Source organism: Agelaius phoeniceus, chromosome 11 (assembly GCF_051311805.1).
Source record: "Agelaius phoeniceus isolate bAgePho1 chromosome 11, bAgePho1.hap1, whole genome shotgun sequence".
Lineage (NCBI taxonomy): Eukaryota > Metazoa > Chordata > Aves > Passeriformes > Icteridae > Agelaius > Agelaius phoeniceus.
In genome coordinates, this window is record NC_135275.1 from 6,625,116 (window position 1) to 6,648,956 (window position 23,841).

Genomic DNA, 23,841 nt, shown 5'->3' on the forward strand with positions numbered 1-23,841 from the left:
GACATCAGTGCAGAGGAATGTGGCAGATGAAGTAATACAGAACCAACAAGCATCACACTGTGACTCTGAGGGATCTGGAGACAGAGAGCATTTCTTCTCAAAATGCTGGGAGCTTGAAGGATGCTTCAGTACAGCACATTGCACCTACAGCTGTCATGTTGATATGCCCATTAAATTAACCTTATCTCCTGCATCACATCTTAAAATTGAGATGACAAGCAGTAGATTCACACCTTGTTCAAAAGCACCAACTTTGCAAACTTCCTCTCCAGACATCCCACCAGACCCACCCCAGCATTTGCTGCAAGTCTATGTCAGAACAGATTTAGGACTTCAGAGCTCAGCCCACCATGGACCAGTACTGGCAGAGCAGTTCAAACATTTTCTGTTAATATCTGTCTCTGCAAGCCCTACACATACTGGAAAACCAGGTATCCACAGGTATCCACAGCTTACAGGATGGAACAGATCCCATGATAAATGCAAGGAGAGTTATTGATACGAAGATTAAGGCAAAGGGGTTCACTGCTACAAGCACAGCAGTTCTCCTACCACAGCCAAGGTCTTGGAGCCCTGTCCTCCCACCATGCCTCCTTAGACTAACAAGCTCAGATATCAAGCATCAGCTCACTTGCAGAGAGAGAACTGTACTGGGAATAAACCCAGTTTCTCAGGCTTCCCAGACATCAACTCTGCTATTTGAGCTACAGACACATTTTAGTCACATTACCTGCAATTCTTCAGCACTGTTTCCTTCCCCCCACCCCTCTTGACTCCTGGTTATATAACTAGATCAAAAGATTGGATGAAATAGGGCAAAGGGAAGCAGGGAGGCTGCACACGTGATCACATGCTCCCGGATGAGTCATTAAACCGGAGACAAACACTGCCATGGTTACACTGCTGCCATCTCACCCTGGGCCCGAGGACCTTGACAAGGCACCAGGGAGCACAAAGCTATGCTTGTTTGGAAAAGGAAGCTCTTCCCTCCCCACACTCCAGCAACTGCCCACGTCACCTCCTCCAGCAGCCAACCTGCCACCTGCACTGTGCCAGGCAAGGGTGTCTTCAGGACAAGGTTGATAATAGCAAAACCTAAAGGCTCAGGAGCCCAAATTATTATGTCTCCTCTATGTTTACAGATGTGTTCTGCAAGCCCTATGTAGACTCATTCTATTTCTGCATTTTACCTTTTCTTTCCTCTTAATGATATGTAATAGGAGCTCTGGTCAAACCTACACACAGCTGGATCAGATAGAGTTTTTAAAATATAATTCTCATCTGACCAGGAGCCCGAAGCCCAAAATTTGATGATAAATTTGGTCCCGCACTGAGTATAAGCCCTCATCTGCCACAGCCACGTCTGCTCAGGCTGGTGTTTGTCCTGCCAATACAAGTTCTGAGGTGAGGAACACAATCTGTGCCTCAGCCCACATTCCTGACACATATGCATCAAGAGAGCTCTTCCATGCTAGCGACAGCTCCAAACATCTCAGTGATTCAGCTGCAGTGGGATTCAGGGGACAGCCAGCTTCCCAAAGGCTGCTCCTATCCTTGCCACCACCATGAATCAAGCTTTACACAAAGTTTAACTAACACAATGATAAAATCACAAGTCTAACCTTGCAACAGCTCCCACCACACCTGTGGCAGGAGCTGGCAGTTACAAGCAGGAATTGTTTTGCTGCTGCTTTGTATTAAACCCCTGATTATGTGCACAGCCTAAACCTAACCCAGATGAAAAGCACAACTCCCCGCTGCAGTCATGTGGCTGCTCTCCAATTTGGTGAGCTTCAAGCTGTGTAAATGGGACCCACACTGGGACAGAAACACATTTAAAAACAATAACTACACACACTAACACCTATTTTGTATAAGAATGGGTCTGATCTTGGGTTGGAGGGAGTGTGGGAACAGCCTCGTTGAACAGGTCCCATCAGGTAATCAATGGAATAATCCTGCCCTAATTTTGCCAAACTTATATAGACAACAGAAAGGCAATTATGGTTTTGTAACAGGAGCTTGACACACTACTCTGCCATGGTTATACAAGTAGTGTTTTACACAACACAAAAATTCATCAGCCACGTTTGCATGTTGACAACTGTCTGATCATGCTGGAGCTGCTAGGCACTCTAGGAAGACCTGGGCACCTATTCACATTGCCTGCTTGAGAAGAGCATTGCTACCAGCCTGGGGCTGACAACCCAGCACAGCCCTGCACAGCAAGATGAGCCACAGCAGAAAATGCAGGCCCAAGTCTGCCCAGCAGAAGACAGACAGGTGTGGTTGTTGGCAAGGGTGTAAATCCATCCCATGGTTACACACTGTGGGCACCAAGAATCACCTGGTCCACACCAGCTCTGTTTCCATGTTTTGCACTGTCCTGACCAGATCTACAAAGAGGATCTCCCAAAAGAAATGGCAGTAGCATCAATACAGCTACTCCTTCAGGTGGGTTATAGCTCTCTGTCTGAGAAATCCCCAAACAGTTCCCATGGTTACGGACACCTGCACACACCCAGGCACTCTGTCCTGCAAAGTGCCCTGAATGCCAAGAGGGGCACAACTATCCTTTCTTATGCACTTTAGAGGTGTGAAATGTGCCTGCACTTTCAAAACCCAACAGACCTGCTTACAGCATGGCTCTGGTTTGTGCTGCAGGCCAGAGGTTGCCAGTTTTCTTTGCTCAATAAGCAGCAGAAAGCACCACCCCCAGATGTACATACAAACAGGGGGAGGTGTTTGGTTTCTCGACCAACACTTGCATGTCACAGTGTTACAGTTTAGAAGTCTCTGTAAGAGAGTCGTGACTGCTGTGTGTAACGCTGCTTCTAGATGCTGCCTCTGTGGTGTGACTGCCAGAGCTGTCCCTAAACACTGCACACAGCTGTGACTCATGATGTGTAACACAGCAAAAGATCTGTCCTGCAGTCAGGCACCTCCTATTGCAGCCAAGCTCACCTCATTACCTTTCAAACTTCTGTTACAACAGCACAGGACCCAGCCTGGAGAATATTCTCTAGATCCTCAATTCAGCAGTGAATTGCCCTCGACACAGCCTGCTCTGCAAAATGGCTCAGGTTGCTGCAAAGTGTCATGAAGCAGGGTTGTTTTGAGGTGTGACATTCATGTAACTAACACTCTTTTGACGCCAAGATAAGAGAAAAACAGTGTTATAGCCAATCTCCATGCTCCAAGGCAGCCCTCAGTAAGTCCCAGTCTGTGCATCCACAGTTTGGCTCTAGCAACAGTCAGCACTCCTAGGAATACAGAAATTCCCATTCAGAAGATCTGAGGGTCTCCTACCTGGGGTTGCTGCATAAGAAGATCCAAGAGACCCCTCAGTGGACAAGCTACTGTGTAAGTAGGTGACTTCCTTGCCTGCTCAGTTAGTAGCCAGCTAACAGGGCTAGCTAGAGGTATGTACACCTCCTCCTGGGAGACCAGTTTAATTGCCAGGGTAATTCCAGTGACTCCAGGAAAGACACAGCCCTGAAACCCAGACATCTGTTTATTTCTAAAGTCATTTCACAACAGAAACTCAGGATACCAAATAGGAAAATTTGCTGAGTTTTTGAGCATTATTTCCTACCCTAAGAACAGGGATGTGCATGCCTGGTACAGAATGTAGCTGCATGCAGAGCAGTGAGCAGTTAATTCTTACTTTGGGAGCTTTCTTTTGTCCTGCACAAAGAACAAAAAGCAGTTAAATATTATTGAAGCCTTCTGGGAACTTCTATGCAGTTTGTGGGCAAAAGCCTGTCAGAGACTAGCTAATACTAGCTAGTGCTACTACAGCCGGTACTGAGCTGTCAAAGCAGGAATGGGAGGAGCACTGAGGGATGGCACAAGAAACTCTAATTGCACAGCCCCAGCTGCAGCTCAGTCCCTGACACACTGAACTACAACTGGAGTGCCAAAGGCTGGAGGAGCAACTCTGCAGAGCTAGCCCAGCTACAAAGGCTCTGACAGCCTGGAAGATGCTCTCTGGGTTATGTGATGTTTCCCCAGTGTGCTGGGAGCTGGAGAGGTGGGTAGGTGATGCCAGAGTGAAACTGTACCTGGCTCATGAAGAGCAGCTAACTGCAGCACAGCAATCAATTCGGAGGCTGGCAACAGCCAGAGTCCTCTGGCTCATCCTGTACTCAGATGTGCAATATAAATGAAATATTTTCAAAATATTCTTTGTACGCAACTGGTGCAGCTGTTGCATGGATGCCATGCAAGAAGGGAGAAGTGGTGTCTGCAAAGAGCACCTCTCACAGAAGTGGAATTGTGTGAAAACACCTGAGCACCTCAAGGCTGGGCTAGAGGCAGTAATTCCTTGTGAAACCCCTCACATACAGTGTAGGTGAAAGTAAGGGAAAAGCTCAGACTCCCTTCCTCCAGGCTTTACCTGTTGCAACACCCAGGAGAGGCACAAAGACGGCACACATCAACACCTGGCTGCTTCCACCCAAAGCACTGGGAAAGCCACGTTAGGGGGGGTCGGAGCAGGACAGAGCAGGACGCAGCCCCTACGGGCACTCGGGCCTCTCCGCGGCAGCCGCTGTCAGGGCAGCTAATTAGCAACAAGACTTTGTTCTCCTCGGAAAATAATCGGGCTCAGTCTTCGACGGCAGGACGCCCCTCCCAGCCACCAGCGCTTAACAAAGCCCTAATTATGTAAGTATTATATAACGCGGCACACCTGCCCCCCCGCGCCGGCCGCGGCACCCGCGCTACCCCCGGCACGGCGGACCCCGCGCCCGGCCCTCCCTGGTTTCCAGCAGCTGCCACTGCTGCCGGCACGACAGCCGGGAGCAGCCTTTTGTCCGCCTGTCCGCACAGCACCACGGCTGTGGGAGCTCCGAAGGCAGGCACTGCGCCCCGGCCAAGCGGGCAGCCACGCCGAGAGCCGCGGCACCGGCAGCCCCAGCCCCCGGCCGGCCCCGGCGGAACGCAGCCCACTGACCACAGCAGCGACCGACCGCCGGCACTGCTCCCGCCCGGCTCTGCTGCCGTGCCTGGTGTCCTGCTGAGTCACAGCCACGCTACTGCCGGGCACAAAGGATCGCTCTTTCGGGCTGAGCCTGCTCCCAGGGGAAGCTTCCCCCACCTGTCAAAAGGCACGTACGTCTTCATGCCCGTTGCTGATTTATCTAGGAGTTAACCATCCCCAGGTCTGTCGTTCATACCTGTCACTGTAACCAGACACACAGTCTGTCATGTTGGTATAACAAAGAGTGCTGCTTGAAGTCTGAGTAACATGTTTTTCATTTCTCTAAGTATCAGTAGAGCGATCACTCGCTGTGGGTTCAAGACACCTACGTGAAATCTGCTGGTGAGGGATGGCAGGCTGCCTCTGTCCCCAGCACAGGACCAGAGGATGGAGGGAAGAGATGAGCTCTAAAGAAAAGCCACCAGCACTGACTCTGTGGGCCAGAGCATGAGGAGGGAGCCAGACCACGAGCACACACAAGTCAAACCCATCTCCAGTCTCCTCTGGCAAGAAGTAAGCCCAAATAAATGGAAAACTTTAAAAGATAAATTACAAGGCAGCACTGCCCTTCTTTTTTCCTTCAGACATCTTTCAGCATATCAGTTGTTGATGAGGTTATGCTGCAGAATAAAACTCCTTTCCCGGCCTGAAGGAATCCTTCAGGAACAAAGGCAGCAGACTTGAAGGGTAGGAGCAAGGAATACACCACCCAGAAACCAAAGGGAAAGTAAGCGGCCAAGAAGTGCCGAGAGGCAAACTGGAATATCAAACAGCCAACTTTGGTGACAGGCGATATATCTTCTAACCCTGGGATTATGCAAGCAGAACCAGGCCCCAAATACCCAAGAGATCTTGTTCTGGCTGGGCCTCAATGCTGCGGACGCTGAGACCCAGGTTACATAAACACCAAAGAGCACTTATATAACTCTTGTATGGCACAGGCTCGCAGCCACAGGCACCCCATTGCCACTGGAGTGTGGCAGGTACCTGCTCTGGCACCCAGCCCCTCCAGGACCTCCTCCCATTCCTGCACAAGCCCCTAAATGCAGCCCAGGTGAGGTGCCTGTCAGGTTGTCCTCCCTTTCACAGGCACCACAGGCTCATGGTTCCTCTGGAGCACTGGGCAATCCCGTATCCATTTCCAGCCCAAAAGAGGGTTGTGAAATTTCAAATCAAACATTTTCATAGTGCCTTGAGATGGCAACACCTGGAGAGATACAGAACGCTGCTACCTGCCATCTGTCTTCTAGATATGGAATCAAAACTACTTTTCCCGATGAAAGTCCTCAAACCCAAACTGTTCCCTCCTGCCATGCCCCCTCTCTTGCACAGACACTGTGGGCATTAGTGAAGACAGGGAAACAAAGACAGGAAGGCACCCACTGAGGTAGCAGGGGAGGCAGGGATCGGCCACATTTGTCCTTTAGCCAGGGTGTGTGAGAGCAATGAGTTACATAAAGCTACTGCTCTGGAGTCAGGAAGTGTTTCAGGCTGAGTGCTGGGAAGTTTTCAACAAGCTATGCGCAGGAGGGAACTGAAACCTCCCCTTTCTGGTTATCCCAGTTAACTAGTAACCCAGAATAGAGTTTTGTCAGCCAGATTACGAAAATTACCATGGGGATCTAAACCACAAGCAACCGGATTTAACCTTATTTATTTTCACAACACTTCAAAGCTTTTTTAAAAAAAGAGAAATATGATCTAGTTTATTGAGGTGGCTAAATATTGATTTAGGTAACAAATTTCCCCCTTCCAGCTTCAGAAAATAGATGCATACGGGGGCTTGACACGTTCCAAGCACAGTGAATCCAGCTGGCTGCTGCCATGACTCTTCTAGGGATAAATTTCAGGGACTAAGAAAAGAGGACGAGTAGGGGAGCAAGCATTCTGCATTATGCAATGATTACATAAGCATTAATTTACACTAGGTAGCTGGGAGTTGTAGCTTTATATCAGCATACCCTCAGAGCAATGAGAAATAATAAAGAAGGGATTATTGTGCCACACACTTCCAAGGCCACCAAAATGGCAAACAAACAACAAGCACCAGCTGAACTTTAATCTCTGCCTCAAGCTCACATCATAGCTTTGCTCAGGACCTGCTAACAAGGACAGGGAGAAGGCAGGTGACACTCACTCCTAATTTAAAAGAGCAGCATGGGAAATAATCCCAGCATAAGGCAACCTCCAGCATCTGAGTCCTCCTTTGTTGTTGCTCCGGATGGTAGTGGTATAAGGGAGGAGTGATTTCAAAATGATAATAGTGTCACTTGTACCCCAGTTAGTGTCAAAGGGGTTCACAGGCATGATGAGCTCCTCACAGTACCCTGTGAAACACCTCCTGTCCATCTTGCAGAGAAAGAAACTAAATCAAAGCAATCAGGTGGGCATCAGTGCTGAGTAACTCAGGTTATTGGCTTCCTGTCCTATGCTCTAACCAACAATTCTCTTTCTTCTCCATAAATATAATTTCCTACTTGAAAAAAACAAAACACAGTTGTGGATTTTTTTTAGAACTGTAACAAAGCACAGAACTTCAGCTATGTTCCCTTTTTCTGCCTCAGTCTCCAAAGAAATTTCAGAGGAATTTTTAAGGACTCTGTTTAATGAGAGAGGCATCACTTGGGAGAAAAATTCAAATTGTTGAGTTTGAGCCTGTGTGCTACCGCATTCCACTGGCACTTCTCCCATCAACTGCAGCCAGAAAAGTGACCGAGAGCACTGGAGAAAGTTAATAAGACCAGGATGAAAGACCAGGATGAAACACCATTGCTGAAAGAACAATCTGTTTCTAGTTTTCCTTTCCAAAATTTGGTGCTGCTAAAGGAGTTTGACAAAAGGCTGCAAATTGTTTGTAGCAATCAGACTCATACAAATTGAAGTCACAATGCCACAAGGACAACCCTCCACCCAAAATACACAACACCCTAAAAACTAAGCACATTACAACCTGGAAAAGAAACAGGCACTTGTTTCTACAAAAGGTTGCTAAAATGACAATTACCTCTATGGTCAAGAAAGAAATATATGTGTATATCACGAGGAAACAGAGATTTTTACATAAAAGACATTTTTCTTGCAGGATAACAGGGGGATAGGTAGTGTACTGCAACAAACCTTGATTTACTAGCTGGTGGATACTACCATAAAATAATTAAAATCTGCTCTAACTTTCTAGCAACATTTTTAAAATAAAAAAGTATCACAGCACTGCATATACAGGTGCTTGCAACTTTGAATACCAGTGTTCAGGCACCTGGAGTGAGGAAAAGCCAGATAAATCCGAGAGGAAAAGAAACATTGCTCAGTGGTTGAAGCACAAAACCAGGGAAGAACATGATATCTAAGTTCTGCACAGACTCACTCAGTGACCTTGTGCAGTTTATCATCTCTTTTGGGACAGGCAGGTTGTGCAAAAGTGTGATGGAGACACTCCTGGATCCACCAGCCAGAACAGAACTTCAATATATCAGTTAAAAAGGCTTCCTCAAAGAGAGATCATTTTCTACAGCTAGAGACTTTGGTAGAGGCTATGACAAACCTTGCCCCAGACTTTACAACTTGACAAGTACAAAGAGAAGTTAATTTGCACTTTTGCTCTCTTACTTTTGTATGAATACCTTTCCAACAAAAATTTTTGAAAGACCTCTAACCTTGTATTCTCCCTCCATCTATGACCTACAGTCTCATTTCCAAAAGCATCTTTCCCTCCCTGTCTTCTCTTTTTATACCTATTATCTAGACTAAGTTACATAAGCCACTTGTATCATCACCCAGATTCCTCATTTATCCAAACTCATTTTCTATTGTAATTCCTTTTTTCTCAGTTCACACTCTCCCAGAATTAGCTTCTTTGTCCTGACACCACAACCAGAGAAATAAGATAGATTTTTTTTTCTAGAACCTCCTTCCCACTAATGGGTAACAAATATTGCATGGCTTATTTCTATAAAAACTCCTCATGACAACCACACTGCACTTCTGTAATAAACCAGGAATCCAGAGCTGGAACTCATGGGGACCATTTTTGATCAGCCTGTTAGGTTCCTAGCATGACTTTGGAGATATTTGCCACATGAACAAAGTGCAAGAAGCCTGGCATCACAAAGTACCTCACCTCAAAGTAAGAAGTTAAATTACAAATTTAGAAAGTTCTTCAAATCTGAACAAAGTTTTTTCTCCAACATCCTCCCACCAGCAAACAAATTAAGTGGCAGCTATCCCCAAACTGTGAACTCCCATTAGGATTTCACCAGCATCTCCCATTTGATAGGGGGGAAAACAGCCAAGTAGCCTTTAGTCTCTTAGGCACTAATTAGGGGATCTGGAGCAAGCACCAACAGCTCTGCCTGGTGCTCAGATTGTTGCCCGGTCAGCAAGTCACCAAATATTTCACTGACAAAAGAAGCTCTTGAAACTCTTATCAAGTAGGATGTTGCAGGGAAAGTATCCACACAAAGTTGAAGGGGGTGGGGGAGAGGACAGTGGATATAAAATGATACTGCTATTAACAACTGCCTCCTCTCTTGGAAAAAAGAACTTTCGCAGCATTACAACACAACAGCAGCAGAAACAATAACAGCCAGACCCAGAATGTCACATCACCAAAGACTTCAGAATTATAGGCACAAAGGAAGAGCAAGCTTCCTTCTCATGCCCCCTCCAAAGCTCTGAAATCTCAACCTCTTCCATCCCTGCCTAGTAAAGAGCACATTAAAACCTGAGACCTACAGAAGAGCCTTGGTTCCTGATTACTTTTACTAGGCACTGAGTGGGGTGCTCCAGCCCAGGGGTGGGAAAGTGAATGGCCTGTAACAGGAAAGCAAGAGGGAAAAGAAAACAAGGAAGAAAAAGAAAGAAAAATCAGCCCACAAAATCCCCCACCTGTGTCCTACCTGGAAACTGCTGAGACTCATCCAAGAGTAGCATGCTGCTCAGTGCACCAAGGCAAGCCCTTTGCCTGCACACTTGTTCAACGTGGCTGCACACTCTCAGCTCTTCTGCTATTCTTGTCTCAGGGTCTTCAGGACAAAAGTTTCCAGTCACTCCTGACAACTCCTTATCTCTGCCCACAGCCCAGTGAGGATAAATCCACTCTCACTGGCTGTTCAGTTCGCAGGCGGGAAAAGACTCCTGATAAAACAGTCCAGGGTACAGGCAGGGAAACCTGCACTTAAAGTTTCTGAAAATAACTTTGGTAAATAGCTCCTAGTGCTTGCATCCACCCAGCTGGTGTGACGAGAAGCAGTACGTATATATCCTCCCTGCACCCAGCCGAGACGGACCGGGGTCACCGTTACATAACTAGTTAAATATGCCTCGTGTTCAGCCTAAATAAAAATTGTCACTATCTCCTCCCCTGCTTGGAGAGTCAAACAACACAGCTCTGCCCGAGGTAGCTGCTGCTCCACTGGGGACCGATGCCCGGAGCTGTGCTGCCGGGACGGTTTGGCTTCGGTAAGCACTCCCGATCAGCGGGAGCAAGCTCAGTATGCCTGGGAAAAGAGTTTCAGAAGAGAGGAGCAGGGAGGCTGAGTGGGTGTGTACAGGGGAGGTCTCTCTCTCCGCTGCCGTACGGATCAGATCCCATTCACTCAGCCTGTGATCCAGTTCAACTAGTGGCAGAGACCAAGACTGAGAATAAAATAAAAATCCTTACATAACCACTCAGGCTCTGGTGGGGCCCCGCGCAAGGGGAATCCCAACAGACAACAGGACACAGAGCAGGGGACACGCAGCACCACAACTCTGCCTCTGAGTTTCACTGGTGGGTGGGAAGGAGATGCAAAAAGGAGTACAGCCTTTCTGGCTTTGAAAACAATTGTGATTTTATGAGCTATTTGCATAATGCCATCTAATTTGCAAGAAACCTGGACAACTGAGACTGAAACTTGAGCAATTTGATGGAGCTGGTAACCCGTTTGCACAATAACAGGTGAAGGAGCATCCTGTTTGCTTGGTTAAACCAGCAGCTTGTAGACCACTGCAAGTTTCTCAGTTTTCAGGAAAGAACTTGTCAGAATTTGTGGAGTGAGAGATTACTTTAAGTGAGTTTTTGTCCCAGTCATTCACCTGTATCAGAACAAGCACAAGAGAGAATAAATAAGTGCAGTATAAGTCCTTTAAAGCTGTAGTTGAACCCCTAAAGGCTATCCATCATACCAAACCTTCTTCAGTGTTGCAGAGACTTTATTCACGCCCAGTTCCCTTCACAGGCATATCTAATGCCAGTAATAAACAGCAAACCTGGGCTGAGAGACACATAATGAAATTAGCTCTCTGGTAATGAGCATTTCTCCATGTAACAAAGTCAGCTGCTTATTAAAACAACTGGTGAGGGAGCTCTGGGAAAGCCAGGACACACACAAGAAACCCAAAGCAGGCGGTGTCCCAACAGCCCTCGCACAGACCTGCAGGACTCCAGGACAATGAGCTGCACTCACAACAGCAAAAGCTGATCTAATGCTGAGCTAAAGGTCTGCAAGCACAGCCAGGGCAGAGCCCAGCTCCCCTTTGTGTGACTCCAGCCATTTTTATTTGACCTTTCATCTGAGAGGGTAGCAGGGCACTGTGAATGCTTGCTGCCATCAAAACACCCCCAGTGCTTCAGGGTACTTCACAACTTTGAAACAAACCCAAACTCAAGATGCTTTTTCATAGTTAGAGCTATATAAATTTCACCCAAAAAAAAAAAAAAAAAAAAAAGAAGAACTGTATTACAATTAAGACCCTCAGTAACAGGACAGACTTTCACCTATGTGACAGATTCAAACAGCCTAGCTGGCACACAATGCTTATCAAGGGGGAAAAGAGGGACAAATATATTAAAGAAGTGCATAGCCAAGGATCTTGTAACAGGCCTTATAAGGACTTTGTATGGTTGGAATAAATAAGCAAACATGACCTCAGCATCTGACCTAACAGATTTATGAATCTGGAAAGCAAGATTTAAAAAGACGTACTGGGTAAATACAACTGGGTATTTGTAAAGCATGTAGTGCTGGTTTTGGCTGGGAGAGAGTTAATTCTTTTCTTAGCAGCTATTATGGGGCTATACTTTGGATTTATGTTGGAAATAGTGTTGATAATAGAGATGTTTTTGCTACTGGTGAGCAGAGCTAACACAGAATCAATGCCTTTTGTACTTCTGACACTGCCCCACTAGTGAGGAAGCTGAGGGTGCACAAGGAGTGAGGAGGGGACACAGCTGGGACAGCTGACCCCAACTGGCCCCAGGGATATCCCAGACCATATGGTGTCATGCTCAGCATATAGAGCTGAGGAAAGGAGGAGAGGGGGATATCCAAAGTGATGGTGTTTGTCTTTCCAAATCACTGTTATTGTGATGGAGCCCTGCTTTCTTGGGCATGGCTGAACACTTGCCTGCCCATGGAAGGAGTTGATGAATTCCTTGTTCTGCTTTGCTGTTTAACTATCTTTATCTCATCCCACAAGCTTTGTCACTTGTACCCCTGCAGTTCTCTCCTCCATCCCACTAGGGGATAGTGAGTGGCTGTGTGGGGCTGAGCTGCCAGCTGGGGTTAAACCACAACACATCCATATTACAGCAGTCAAGCATGAGAAAAATGGAAGTTCAATACACTGGGGGAAACAGGAAACCTATACCTGTCCTTCTGCAACACAGCAATACAAAGGGAATTTCTTTCTTCACCTTAGCATGCAAAATGGAGAAGCAATTTTTCTAGCCCTTCTACCCACAACAGGCTCCTGGTGAGGCCACCACTGTTAGCCAGAATAAATAAATATTCACACAACCAAGAATTAGATCTGCCTGAAACAGTCAGTTTATAAAATGATCTCCTCATGGAAGGTAATCTTGTTACAGATAAGTCCATTTACTGAACAGCTTTTCCATGAGGCCAGTCTTACCAGTAAGGAACAAGGTTCTCCCCACCTTGTGGGGTCTGAAATCTTACCCAGCTGTCACACCTCACCTTCCTCCTCTCAAATCACAAGCTCTTTGCAATTGTACAGACTGTGCTAAACGTCACAAGAGGCTTCTCAAAAAGCTTTTGTCACCTGAGAGATTCCCTTGCTAACAACTTAGGGCATTACCTGTTAAAAAAAAACAAACAAACCACACAACACTCTGAAGTTTGTATTTTCATAGAATATTAAGATAAAGGTCCTTCAGAAGATGTTTTTTTATTTGGCTGACAAGTATTTCCAGCAGCAATGTCAGCATCCCTGAACACTGCAAATTCACAAGCATTAAAATTCATACTTAAACCTGTCTATACAGACAAGAAACTTGACCATAAATAGTTTCAGGACATTAATTCCTCTGTATAGCAAAGAACATTATCGAACTGAAGTCAGTTAAACTAAATAAATTTCAACAAAATGTCCCAAAACATGCATTCCCTTCAAGGTGGAGTAGCTCCTTCCCCAGCCCCATGCCTGCTGTCCACCTTGAACCTCCCAGTCCCTGCTCCACAGGCTGAGCAGCTCCATGACTGCTCCCTGACCTGACCCAAGCCCAGCAAGGACAGCAGCAGAAGAAGCACTGCATCTCTGATGTGCCACCCTGCTCTTGGTCCCTGCAAGCTGGGGTGGTTCCCTTCTCTCCAGGCTGTTCATCCTCATCACCACCCCATAAAGCAAAAGAGACCTTCCTTGCCCACCCTCAACTGCTCCAGGCTGGCTGCACAGTCCCTTCCCCATGCCATGGCTTTCTCCCAGCCATGCTCCACATCCAGCAGCTCCTTCTGCACACCCCACTGACCTCCACTGTGCAGGGAAGCTGCCTACTAACCCAAATTGTTTGTAAGTTACTGAACATGAACTAGGCTTGACAGCCACATTTCACTCTTGATTAGCACCTGCTAGTAGCACATACACATCATTAAGGCCACTTTCCCTGTCCTAGTTTCCATGTTGTTTTAGCAACATAGAAAATACCCAAGAATCCCAGGTTTGACTTGGACACGGTATAAGGTGTTGTTTATCCACCCAGAACGGTTCAGACAGACTCACACTTGGACTCCACAACACTCTGTGTTGGCAACTGAGTATTGCTGGGCTTTGAGAATCATTTGCTTTTTAAACAAACACTGCACTGCAAATAAAAATTCTTTTTGATAAGATCTAAACCAACCATGGAAAACCAGAGGAGTTTTTCCATTGACTTTAGTGAGTTTCAGATTGAACCATAAGGCATAAAATTTGATAAATCTATTTTTTCTCATTTTATTTTATTCATATAAATCTTGGTGTATTCTCTTTCCAAAACTCATCTAAATCATAAGTGGGGGGAGGTTGGGAAGTTGTACATAATGTAACAAAAATCTAATTGCACAAAATGCAGGAAGTGACACAATGCAGTGCCTTTTGCAAATGCTTTTCACACTGGCACTGTGGCAAAACACACTGCTTGAGATTCCAAGGGTTTCAAAGGTTATTTAAATGTACCAAAGAAAATAAGCTGTTACTAGACAAGATGTAATGATTTAAAGTTGAAGAATTTATACCACGGATATTTATCATCATTCTAATAAAAATTAAATCCATTCAGTTACGATCCCAGTTACATTCAAGAAACTGATTCCTCATTTCTGTAACTTGCTAAATTTCTCTGCTGCTGTAGATGACATAACGTATTTGTACACCACTGACGAGTTTTTTGGTACAACTTTAATTTCATTCTATTTATTTTCAGCTATGTGTAAATTTGACATAAATCAAGCTGGTACACAAAAGTACCACTTTTAAATCACTTCTAACAGTTCAAGTATTTAAATATTTTACATAGATGAGGATTATCTGCAGATGTTTTAATTGCAAAATTTGTTTTGACAGAGATTTAAACTAGAAGTTTCTGTTCACCTAGCCCAAAAAGATTTTATCTTGTAACTTTCTCCTGTCTCATTCCTATTTGCATATTTGCAAGTGAAAATAAAGTCCTCTGACTCCTACTTAGAATTTTTTTGAGGCTGAGTCAGTGAACTGCATATTGAAGAAAATGTGAACAAGACATTTTAAACATCTGCAGTACAAAATACTGTTATTAAAAAAATACTTTGATCCAAACAATGAACCAGACACTTCTAAAAGTTCCATGTTGCAGTTTCTCTAAAGCCTAAGCAAGAAGTTAAAAAGATAAAGGAAATAACTGTGATGTGATATTGTGTTTTAAAATCTCAAGAATACTTCTAATTTAATTTAAACAGTTTCTCAACTCCTTCCACGTGTTTATTATTTAATATTACACTTGTAGACCATATAGCTACAAACACGTTTTATTTAACCAATCATTAAAACCAGCACAATACCATATAAATGAGGGGAAAATGAAATTAAGGAGTCCTTGCATGGTTTTAAACTCAGATGAAAATCAAAGAAGTTTCACCCAGTACATTTGAACATAAAAGGGGTGCTGCCTAAAATGTAAACCAGAGAATTTTCACTTTGGCTTCTTCACACTCATCAGGTAAACTTGGCAAAGTGACTTTGCCACTCCTTACCTATTCAAGAGGGAAAATACCACATTACAAATTTGCTAATTAGTTTCCATATGATTTCATCACCGTTACAGCAGTTGCAGCTGAGGGAATACAGTACCCATTAGCAATGGTGAGGTGTGGCACAAAGCTGACAATCTGAAATGTACATGGGGGAAAAAGACATCAAACAGGACAGAGGAGCAAGGTGGGACTGTCCTTTGTTAGAGATTCTCTGGCATTATGACAATAAAAATGCAAGTTTTTGGCCAATAAAGCACAACCTCTATATCCTGCAAAGCTTATCAGAAAAGCAAGAAGACAACTTGGGGCAATTCTTTGTTCAGTTAATAACTGCTGACCCTGCTCCCCACACCTTCATGCTGATCTCACATTTGTGACAGCTTCAAGAGAAGAGCTAAAATACAGATTAAAAAACATTTGAGAAACTCCATATACATAAATATAGAAAATGCAGAGCCATGGACGTGGGCTGCTCCTCAACTGCATGGAAAGATTTCTATTTTGTATTCCATCACACGCAATAGATCAAAGGGAAGGAGGGAGAAAAGAGGGGGGAAAGCGTAGCTGGTTATAACACCACATCATTTCACGAGATCTGCCAGTCCCCGCGCCCAATTGGCGGCTCCGAAGGAAGCAGAGCTCTGGCGTCATCACCTCCTTTTAAAGAAGTAAAACTAGTCATTACTCCAGGTTATATAACACTCAGACTATGCCAGACTTTGTGCCACCCGCTCAAAAAGGAAGGCGCTGTCAGAGAGCCTGGGAGGCGGGCAGGGGAGGCACCGACGTTTTCCTTCGGAGCTTCCCCCTGCTCGGGACAAGCCGAGGGGACCGGGAAGAGTCCCCGCGTTCGGCCAGAGCGACCGAGCCGCGACATCGGCACTCCGCAATCCCCTGCGCAGGGGGCTGGGGCACAGCACTCCTCAGGATCTCATCCTTCCTTCCCACAGCAGCCCCCAGGCCACACCTCACCCTGCTGAGAATAACCGAGTTCACGGGGTTAGTCAGAGTGCTGGAATCAGCCAGTAAAGCCCCCGAAGCCCAGGCACCGCTCCTCCCCATGCCTGCCTGATTTATTGGCAAACAGCCCACAGGGAAGGCACCTCTGCCGTCCTCCCACCAGCGAAACTGCCCCAACGCAGCACAATGCCCTGCCAGGCAATCTGCAGCTTCGGAATCGGCACAGGGGAGATAACAAAGCATCCAGCACTGGCTGCTCCCAGCAAAGCACTCAAGAGGATTTTTCTTTAACATCAGCATTTAGTGAGTCCAGTAAATCCAGTTCAAGGAAGTTGGGTGCCACGGGGTCTGCACAACGTGCTGGGGACAGGGACCTTCGATGGCTGGGCAGGGCCAAGCCCCTCAGACTGCACACACAAACATCATTTTGCTCTGACACACACACTGTGCTCCCGAGAAACTGCCAGGAGAAAAACAATGGGTAAAATCTGCAGCCTTCTGTAATGAAGGAAAATTCCCAGAGAAATCCGTGGGGCTTTTGCCTAAATGAGAGGCAAACCTCCTCTGCAATTTCAATGTAACCCTTCAGTACTACTCAGTAACTAGGTCTGCTAAAACTGCGACTGCTGCCATCCCATCTCCTTCTACCTTTGATACTAACTGTATCTTTGTATTTTATTCAGCTGGATTGTGGAAACAGAAGCCAGCCAGCTCCTAATTTTTTTGGGTCTTAGGAAACCGACACAAGTCTTGAAGGTAAGGTTTGTGAACACAGAGAGTGTATGCTGAACAGACACAAAGCCCTTCTCACTTTCAGGAACTGAGGGAACAACAAAGCCCCCTCAACTTCTTAGTTCTAGTACATCACCTGAGGAATGCATCCACTACCTGCAATTGGATGCACATATACAGAATTACCCACAACCATCTGAGGCTGAGCCCCACACTCTGCACCTATATAATAAAGTACATTTGAACGCTCTGATCCATAAGGATCATTTTCTAATGTAATGCAATGCAATTTCCTATGACAATTTGATTAAGTTTAAACACATGTCAATAGTCAGGATATTAGTTGGCAAGTAAATTCTCTTATAAGTAGTGATTGCTTTTGTACCTCTTATGATACCACACAAGCCATCCTCTTTGCAGGCAATTATTGGCTTGGAAGACAATCTACATAAAGTTACTACAAGCATGAAAACCTGCCTGGCTTGGAAGGATCATCAAAGTGCACAGTGGTACATGAAAGTTCAGATCTGACTCTTTACTAAGACCAGAGCCATTGCATAGGCAACAAACCTAGACTGGAGCAGAGGCTTGTTTCCCCCAGCATATGCCCTTCCAGCTTCCTTGGAAATAGTACTGCTGGGCTCTAGAGAGAGCTGCATCCAGCCACAAGTTACCAAAACAAAAGAATCTATATAGGGAAGTCCATCAAGAAGGAACAAGTGAGATTATGTCAATCACCACTCTTCCTTTTTCCCAAGAAATTCACCTTGTGCACTGCAAACATCCACTTGTAGATTAAAGTGCAGGATTATAACTTATGGGGACTTACCTCTCTGGCATAGGTACCTACAGAACACAGAGGAGTTTACAGTTAAAGCCTCCCTCATGATTGTCTTTTCAATGCTTTTCTAGACTTAGCAAAGTCCTGACTTCTATTTCTTTCCATACCTTTTGCTCCAACTCATCCACTTTCAAACAACAAAAAGACCCCACTCTCCACTCCAAGCTTACTCTGATGGGCTTGTGCCTTTCCTTAGGCCCAGCACCTGCCTCCAGCTAAACAAGGACAGGAGATCAAAGCACAAGTCACCAGTCTGAGGCAGGAAGCATGCAGCACCCAGGGCCACTGTGCCACACACTGCAGCAGATGGAAACAGGGTTCCTCAAAGAGCAGTTCTGTTCTCTGAGGCTGCCTTGACCTTGGGATGCCCATCTGCCCTTGGTGCCACCTGGAGACACAGCTGTGAAAGGCTGCTTTCTAAAAGGAGTGGAGAGATTAAAGCAGTAAGTACCTAATTGCTCCTCCTCTTCTTAAGGAATAAATTAAATTTTCTAGCAGATAGGAAGGACAACTTAAAACCAGCGTTTCCTTAAAGAAAATGCTGTGCAGTCTGGTCAAAAGTAGAAGGCAAAAGGTTTCAGCTTGTTGGAACAAATCTGCATTTACCAAGACAAGCATGATCATTCATTTCAGGTAAAAAGTGCAGAGAAATTTCTTTCTAACAGTAGTTTCTTTTTTCTCCTCCCTTTTATCTCCAGCAGGATAGGCCTTTCTAAATCTGGATATAAAATGATAAATGATATCATTCAACAAGATAGGAAACTGTCTCCATACTCTTCCTCTGCCTCTCTCTCAATTTCATACAGGTAAGTATAACATGACATAATTTATAAGAATAACCACAGTCAAAAAGCAAAAACTCACATATTTGAGGAGGAGGAGCCTACAAAATGAACAGATTTATACCAAAGACTTTCCTCTCTTCCCCTGTAAGGACAGAAAGTTGCTCTGTTCCCAACCACACACATCCAGCTGGGGACTCCCACACACCCCAGTTTTGTTTTGTTCCAGCACTTTGTTGGGGAGAAGAAAAGATAGAATGCTTTGGGGTGGGAAGCACATGAATAACACCATCTCCAAAATGAGCAGCAGATCTCTGTACCTTAAGGATGCATTCATGTATCATTCAAAGAAGTATTAACCCACACTTCCACATGATGTTAAAAACAGATTTCCAAAATAATTTCAGGTTTAATAACTCCAGGTGCTAATGAACTTTCCAGTAAGTATGGTATCAGCTACTCAGTTTTCCCATTAGATTAGACAAAGAATTTGCCCAGGCAGCTACAAATTGATTTCCCTTTCAATGTAATTGCACCCTATATTGATGACCCACAGAGTTGTGACCCACAGAGGAACATCATATTAAACAAAATCCATACTTGCTATAATTTCATGCCAACATTTTTTCCCTCAACAACCAAGTGAAAATCATAGGAAAAGCTAATCAAGCAGGACCCCTTTAAATGAACAGACTTTCCTCTAGTGAGGGCTCAAGGTAAGCAGAGATCTTTTCAACCTTGCATCAGCAGTGGGTGCCATCTGAAGTCAAGAGCTCCTGCCTTGGTATCAAGGGGGAAAGTTCAAAACTGTGAGTACCAAGTGGCAGCTCAAGTTCAAGCAAAAGCAGCTACTGAAATACATTGTGGATTGTGCTGCAGAAAGGAAAGGTGGCTCTGTTTGAGCTATCAAATGTCACAAGCAGGGTGAGCAGTTTTAAGAGGTTAGGGTGGGGAAAAGGGTCTCTTTTCCCCCTCACTCACCTCATGTGCCAATCTCTCAGATGCTCTGAAATTTCCTGATACCCTTACCCTACCAAGGAGCTGCAGTGCAAAACATCACTGCACCCATGTGTCCTCCTCTCCTGGACTCACTGTTCTGTACCACCAACCAACTGTGCTTCTCATTCACTCCTCTTTAAGAATCTGTATGTCCACAAAACCCCACACAAACCAGTCTTGGTTTGCTCCAGCACTTTGCCAGGGAGTAGGAGGAACAGTATGAGTCTGAGCTGGGAAGAGGGAGCTCCTCCAGTTCTCCAGTAGTCAAACAGAAATGCCACAGAGCTCGCACATTCCCAGCCCTGGAATGTGGGGAAAGAAAGAGGGATCAGGAAAGGAGAAAAAGTGCAGAATACAGGGCAGGAGACAAGGCCAATTCCATGGAGTTTGTCTCATCACAACAGTATCACCTAATGCATTATTATTTGGTGTTGCCTGGTATCCTTGTACAGTAAGAACTGCAGCACTACTGTAGTACTGGAAAATTGTTCACCAGTATACCTGAAAAGCACAGATTCCAACCTGTCTGCTGTACCATGCACTCTGGAATGCAAACACAACTAGGAGCCTTTGAGGACAGGGTCTGAATGCTTGTGCTCATTAAGACATCTTTGAGAGAACTGAACAACTACTTCTACCCCAAACTGCACTTTAAGAAAGTATTTAACACATATACTCAGAGGTAAGAAAACAAGCAACTTGCCATCACTATTAATAGCAGAATTACAGCAATACATATGAATAAGAGATAATGAATTCCAGAGACATCAGTCAGAATAATCCAGAGACATTCCCAAAGTGAAAAAAACAGAACAGTACAGTGGGATTCATTCAAACACTCAACAGCTTTCCTTGGGAAAGCTCTGAGGTATAAACCTCAGTCCACGCATTTGAAATGATCTGTAAAATCCATATTGGAGCTTTGTTTCCTCTTTGCTCAAATTAGCTTTTATTCCTATGGAGTCCTACACAGCCCTGAGCAACAACCAGGATCAGAGAAAAAGTGCAGGACTTGAAACAGCCCTTCATCTCTATAGTCATCAGTACATCACATTTCTAGTGAAAACGATTCAGGGAGTTAACAAAAAAAGTTTCTACCAGTCACGCATTGCTATCACTAAATCAAACATGATAAAACAGGTGCTGCAACCCACAAGTGATGAAAAAACAGATGAAGTGGGCAGGGATGACAAGGCTGGAAAACAGTGGCAGCCTCTGGCTAGGATTGAAGAGTGCTGCTGGGATGGGTGTGCAGTCTGGCAGCCAGGGAAGGGGCTGTAAGTGTCAGAGTAGGTATGTTCTAGAAGGAGAATTCTAGAAAAAAAAAAGACTAAAGCTGGAAGATTTCCTACACATGATGCCCAGGTTCATTAACTGGCCACCACTGAAGAAATGGATAAAGGATGTAAGCCACATGGTTATTAGCTTTCACTTACTGAGAAATATTCAAAAAACTAGCTTTTCAGGCTCTTTTGATTCCTTGAGGGCAGGGGCAAAGGTTGAAGAGCTGTGTTCTTCCATACTGAAAGCCTGTACCATACAAGTACAAACTAACTCTAGACCACCTACAGGACAGCCTATACCAAATGCAAACAAAACTGAGCAGAAATGAGAAAAATGTGCCAACACTGAAGATAGCACTAAAGTACCAGAATGTAAAAAGAACTCCTAGAAGACTATGAAACCGAAACTACACACCAGGATTAACTCCACATTCAACATGTATCAGAAAGACATAAACAGGTTAAACATGCAAAACCCAACTCACTGCTAAGTCTGAGATGATATGATCAACCACTACCAAGTATGGATAACATCACATTAACACTGGAAAGTTCTTAAGTTATTTGAGCCACCATCAATACATGGAAATCCTAAACAAAGCCACTAGTTTGCAAGCAAACAGTAAAAATATTATTTTTGTAATTGATATAATCACTATTATTTAAAGCAAGTAATCAGTTTCCGTTTGGAGAAAATGTTTAAGCAGCCTGTCAGCCTTCCAAGAAATAGCTTTGAAAGATTTATTAATCAGCTAAAGCTTGTTGTGCTAGAAATATGCATGAGCCCATCCTCAAGGGAAAGATCACCCCAGGATCCCTAGTGGGATCAGAACAACCACAATACCAGGAGGGGAGGAGAACAGCACAGCTGGGAATAGGGAGAACAAAGTTTTAACAGAAATTATTAAAATTAGGCTTTTTAAAAGCTTCATAATATAAACACTAGAGCACTGCATCCCTTATGAATAAAACCGTCTGTTCCAAATATGATATTTATGAATGAGGTTAGTCTACAAAGCCATGGGACTACAAACATCAGATGGGCACAATAAAATGAACCTCCTAATTCTGAAGTTGGTTGTATTTCATAGGCTAAAGAGCAGGAGACCTTTTTATATTAGATCTAAGGTGATACAGATGCCAAATGACATTTTGGAGGCAATGTGTAGCTTTAAGGAGATATCAGGAAAAGCAGTCTGGACACCTCCACAGAAGATAATAATTATACATCTAAGCACTCAGAAAGCATTCTGATATTGTGGCAGACAGAATTAAAGCTGAACAATCTGAAACCTCAGAGGCAATCTAGCTTTGCTCAGCTCATGGGAGGGAGTTTTCCCTTGTACCTAATGAATAAACATAAAAATACTTTGTTAGTTTCTCATGTAAATTCTTTTTACTGTCCCTAATTATTTTCTACATTTTTAAAAAAAATATTTTTAATGAGTCACAACAAAAATATAAGACATAAACATGTTTCTAGTGTTTTAACATGAAAATAAATAGCTGTCATTAGCAGTTCACAATGTTCTGTACACCTATATTGATTTTGTTTGCTTTGGAAAGAATAATCCTGACAAACAACTGTGAGTATCCACTCACAATAATACAGATGTTGATGATAAAACACATCAGTCTATGATAATAGACTAGTGGAACAGTGGGAATGACCCACTTGGACATGACACACAGACACTCCCTTCTGTTAATGAAAGTTTGGCAACCACATCACACTTCCTCCTGCCCCACTGCTGCAGGGTCCTGTGAACAAGGTGACATCATCATCATCATCATCACCAGTCTGAGACAGAGTAACCTGTGACCTTGTAACTCTTCTCTGTGTTGATACTGGGAATTCCCTTGTTTCTTACCTGGACTAACACTTCCATTTCTGCTACTTTCTCATTAGAAAAAGCCATCATGTGAATAAAAAAAAAAAAAGGAATGCATTCGTTTTTGTGTAAACATTTTTATAAAAGCATTTAAAATCAAAACAGCATCTTCAAATAGCACATGGCTGAAAGAATATAACAACAAAACAAACAACACTTGAGGACAACAATTTATTTTGAAGCCAAAAATTCTTTAGTAACTAGAAGAACAGAGAAGCATCTGTTTTTAACACATTCTATGCTAAGAAAAGGAAGATTACTCTCAGTTGGTTAGGTATATTCAAATACCTGCATACCCTTTGAAGTTATTAAAAATTGCAACTTTAAAGGAAGTGAATAGAGCATCCCCTTGGGCTCTGGCTACAGTTTTGTGATACAAAGGTTGATGGCAAATTCAGCATGGGGAATTCCCAACCTGAGCTCTGCATTCCTGTCTCTGTGCCCTAGAACATCCGCCCTTCTGGACCAAGAGACATTTCTAGGACCATGCTGTGACCCAGAGCAGTTATCTGGTAACACTCAAATGTCCCCTGCACAGCACAGGCCCATAAACACCTGCATTAGCCCTGACCTGAACTGCTCCTCTCCTGAAGAAGAGAGTAGGGCAGGTGGAACTAGGTGAGGATAGAAGGTGACAACTTATTTAGCACTTCCATCTTTGATCTTGTAAAACAAAGGAGAACCCAACCTATATGCTGGCAGTAAAGAACATTTTCTAGCTGTTAAAAATGATTACTGTGAATGAGCAATAATTGTCCATAGGATTCATCAAATTTTTTATGTATGGGACAAGCCAATGACGTAAATATATTTTTTGTCACCACATCCTTTAAATAATACAAGTAATTACAAATCAGTTCATTTACTTTACATAATTGCTTTCC

At 44.2% G+C, this 23,841-nt stretch overlaps 1 protein-coding gene across 3 annotated transcripts in view; it reads right to left on the minus strand.

Annotated features, from left to right (window-relative positions):
• RAD54L2 (RAD54 like 2) overlaps positions 1–23,841 on the minus strand; it is a 69,099-nt gene that overhangs the window by 23,026 nt on the left and 22,232 nt on the right. The window contains exon 1 of one of the 3 annotated variants that reach the window (XM_077184818.1): positions 9,880–10,599. The exons of the other annotated variants lie outside the window; for them this stretch is intronic. Coding sequence (XP_077040933.1) covers positions 9,880–9,913 — 34 coding nt within the window. The 5' untranslated portion in view covers positions 9,914–10,599. Of the gene's footprint in view, positions 1–9,879; positions 10,600–23,841 lie in introns of those variants that run through there. 3 annotated transcript variants of the gene reach the window in all.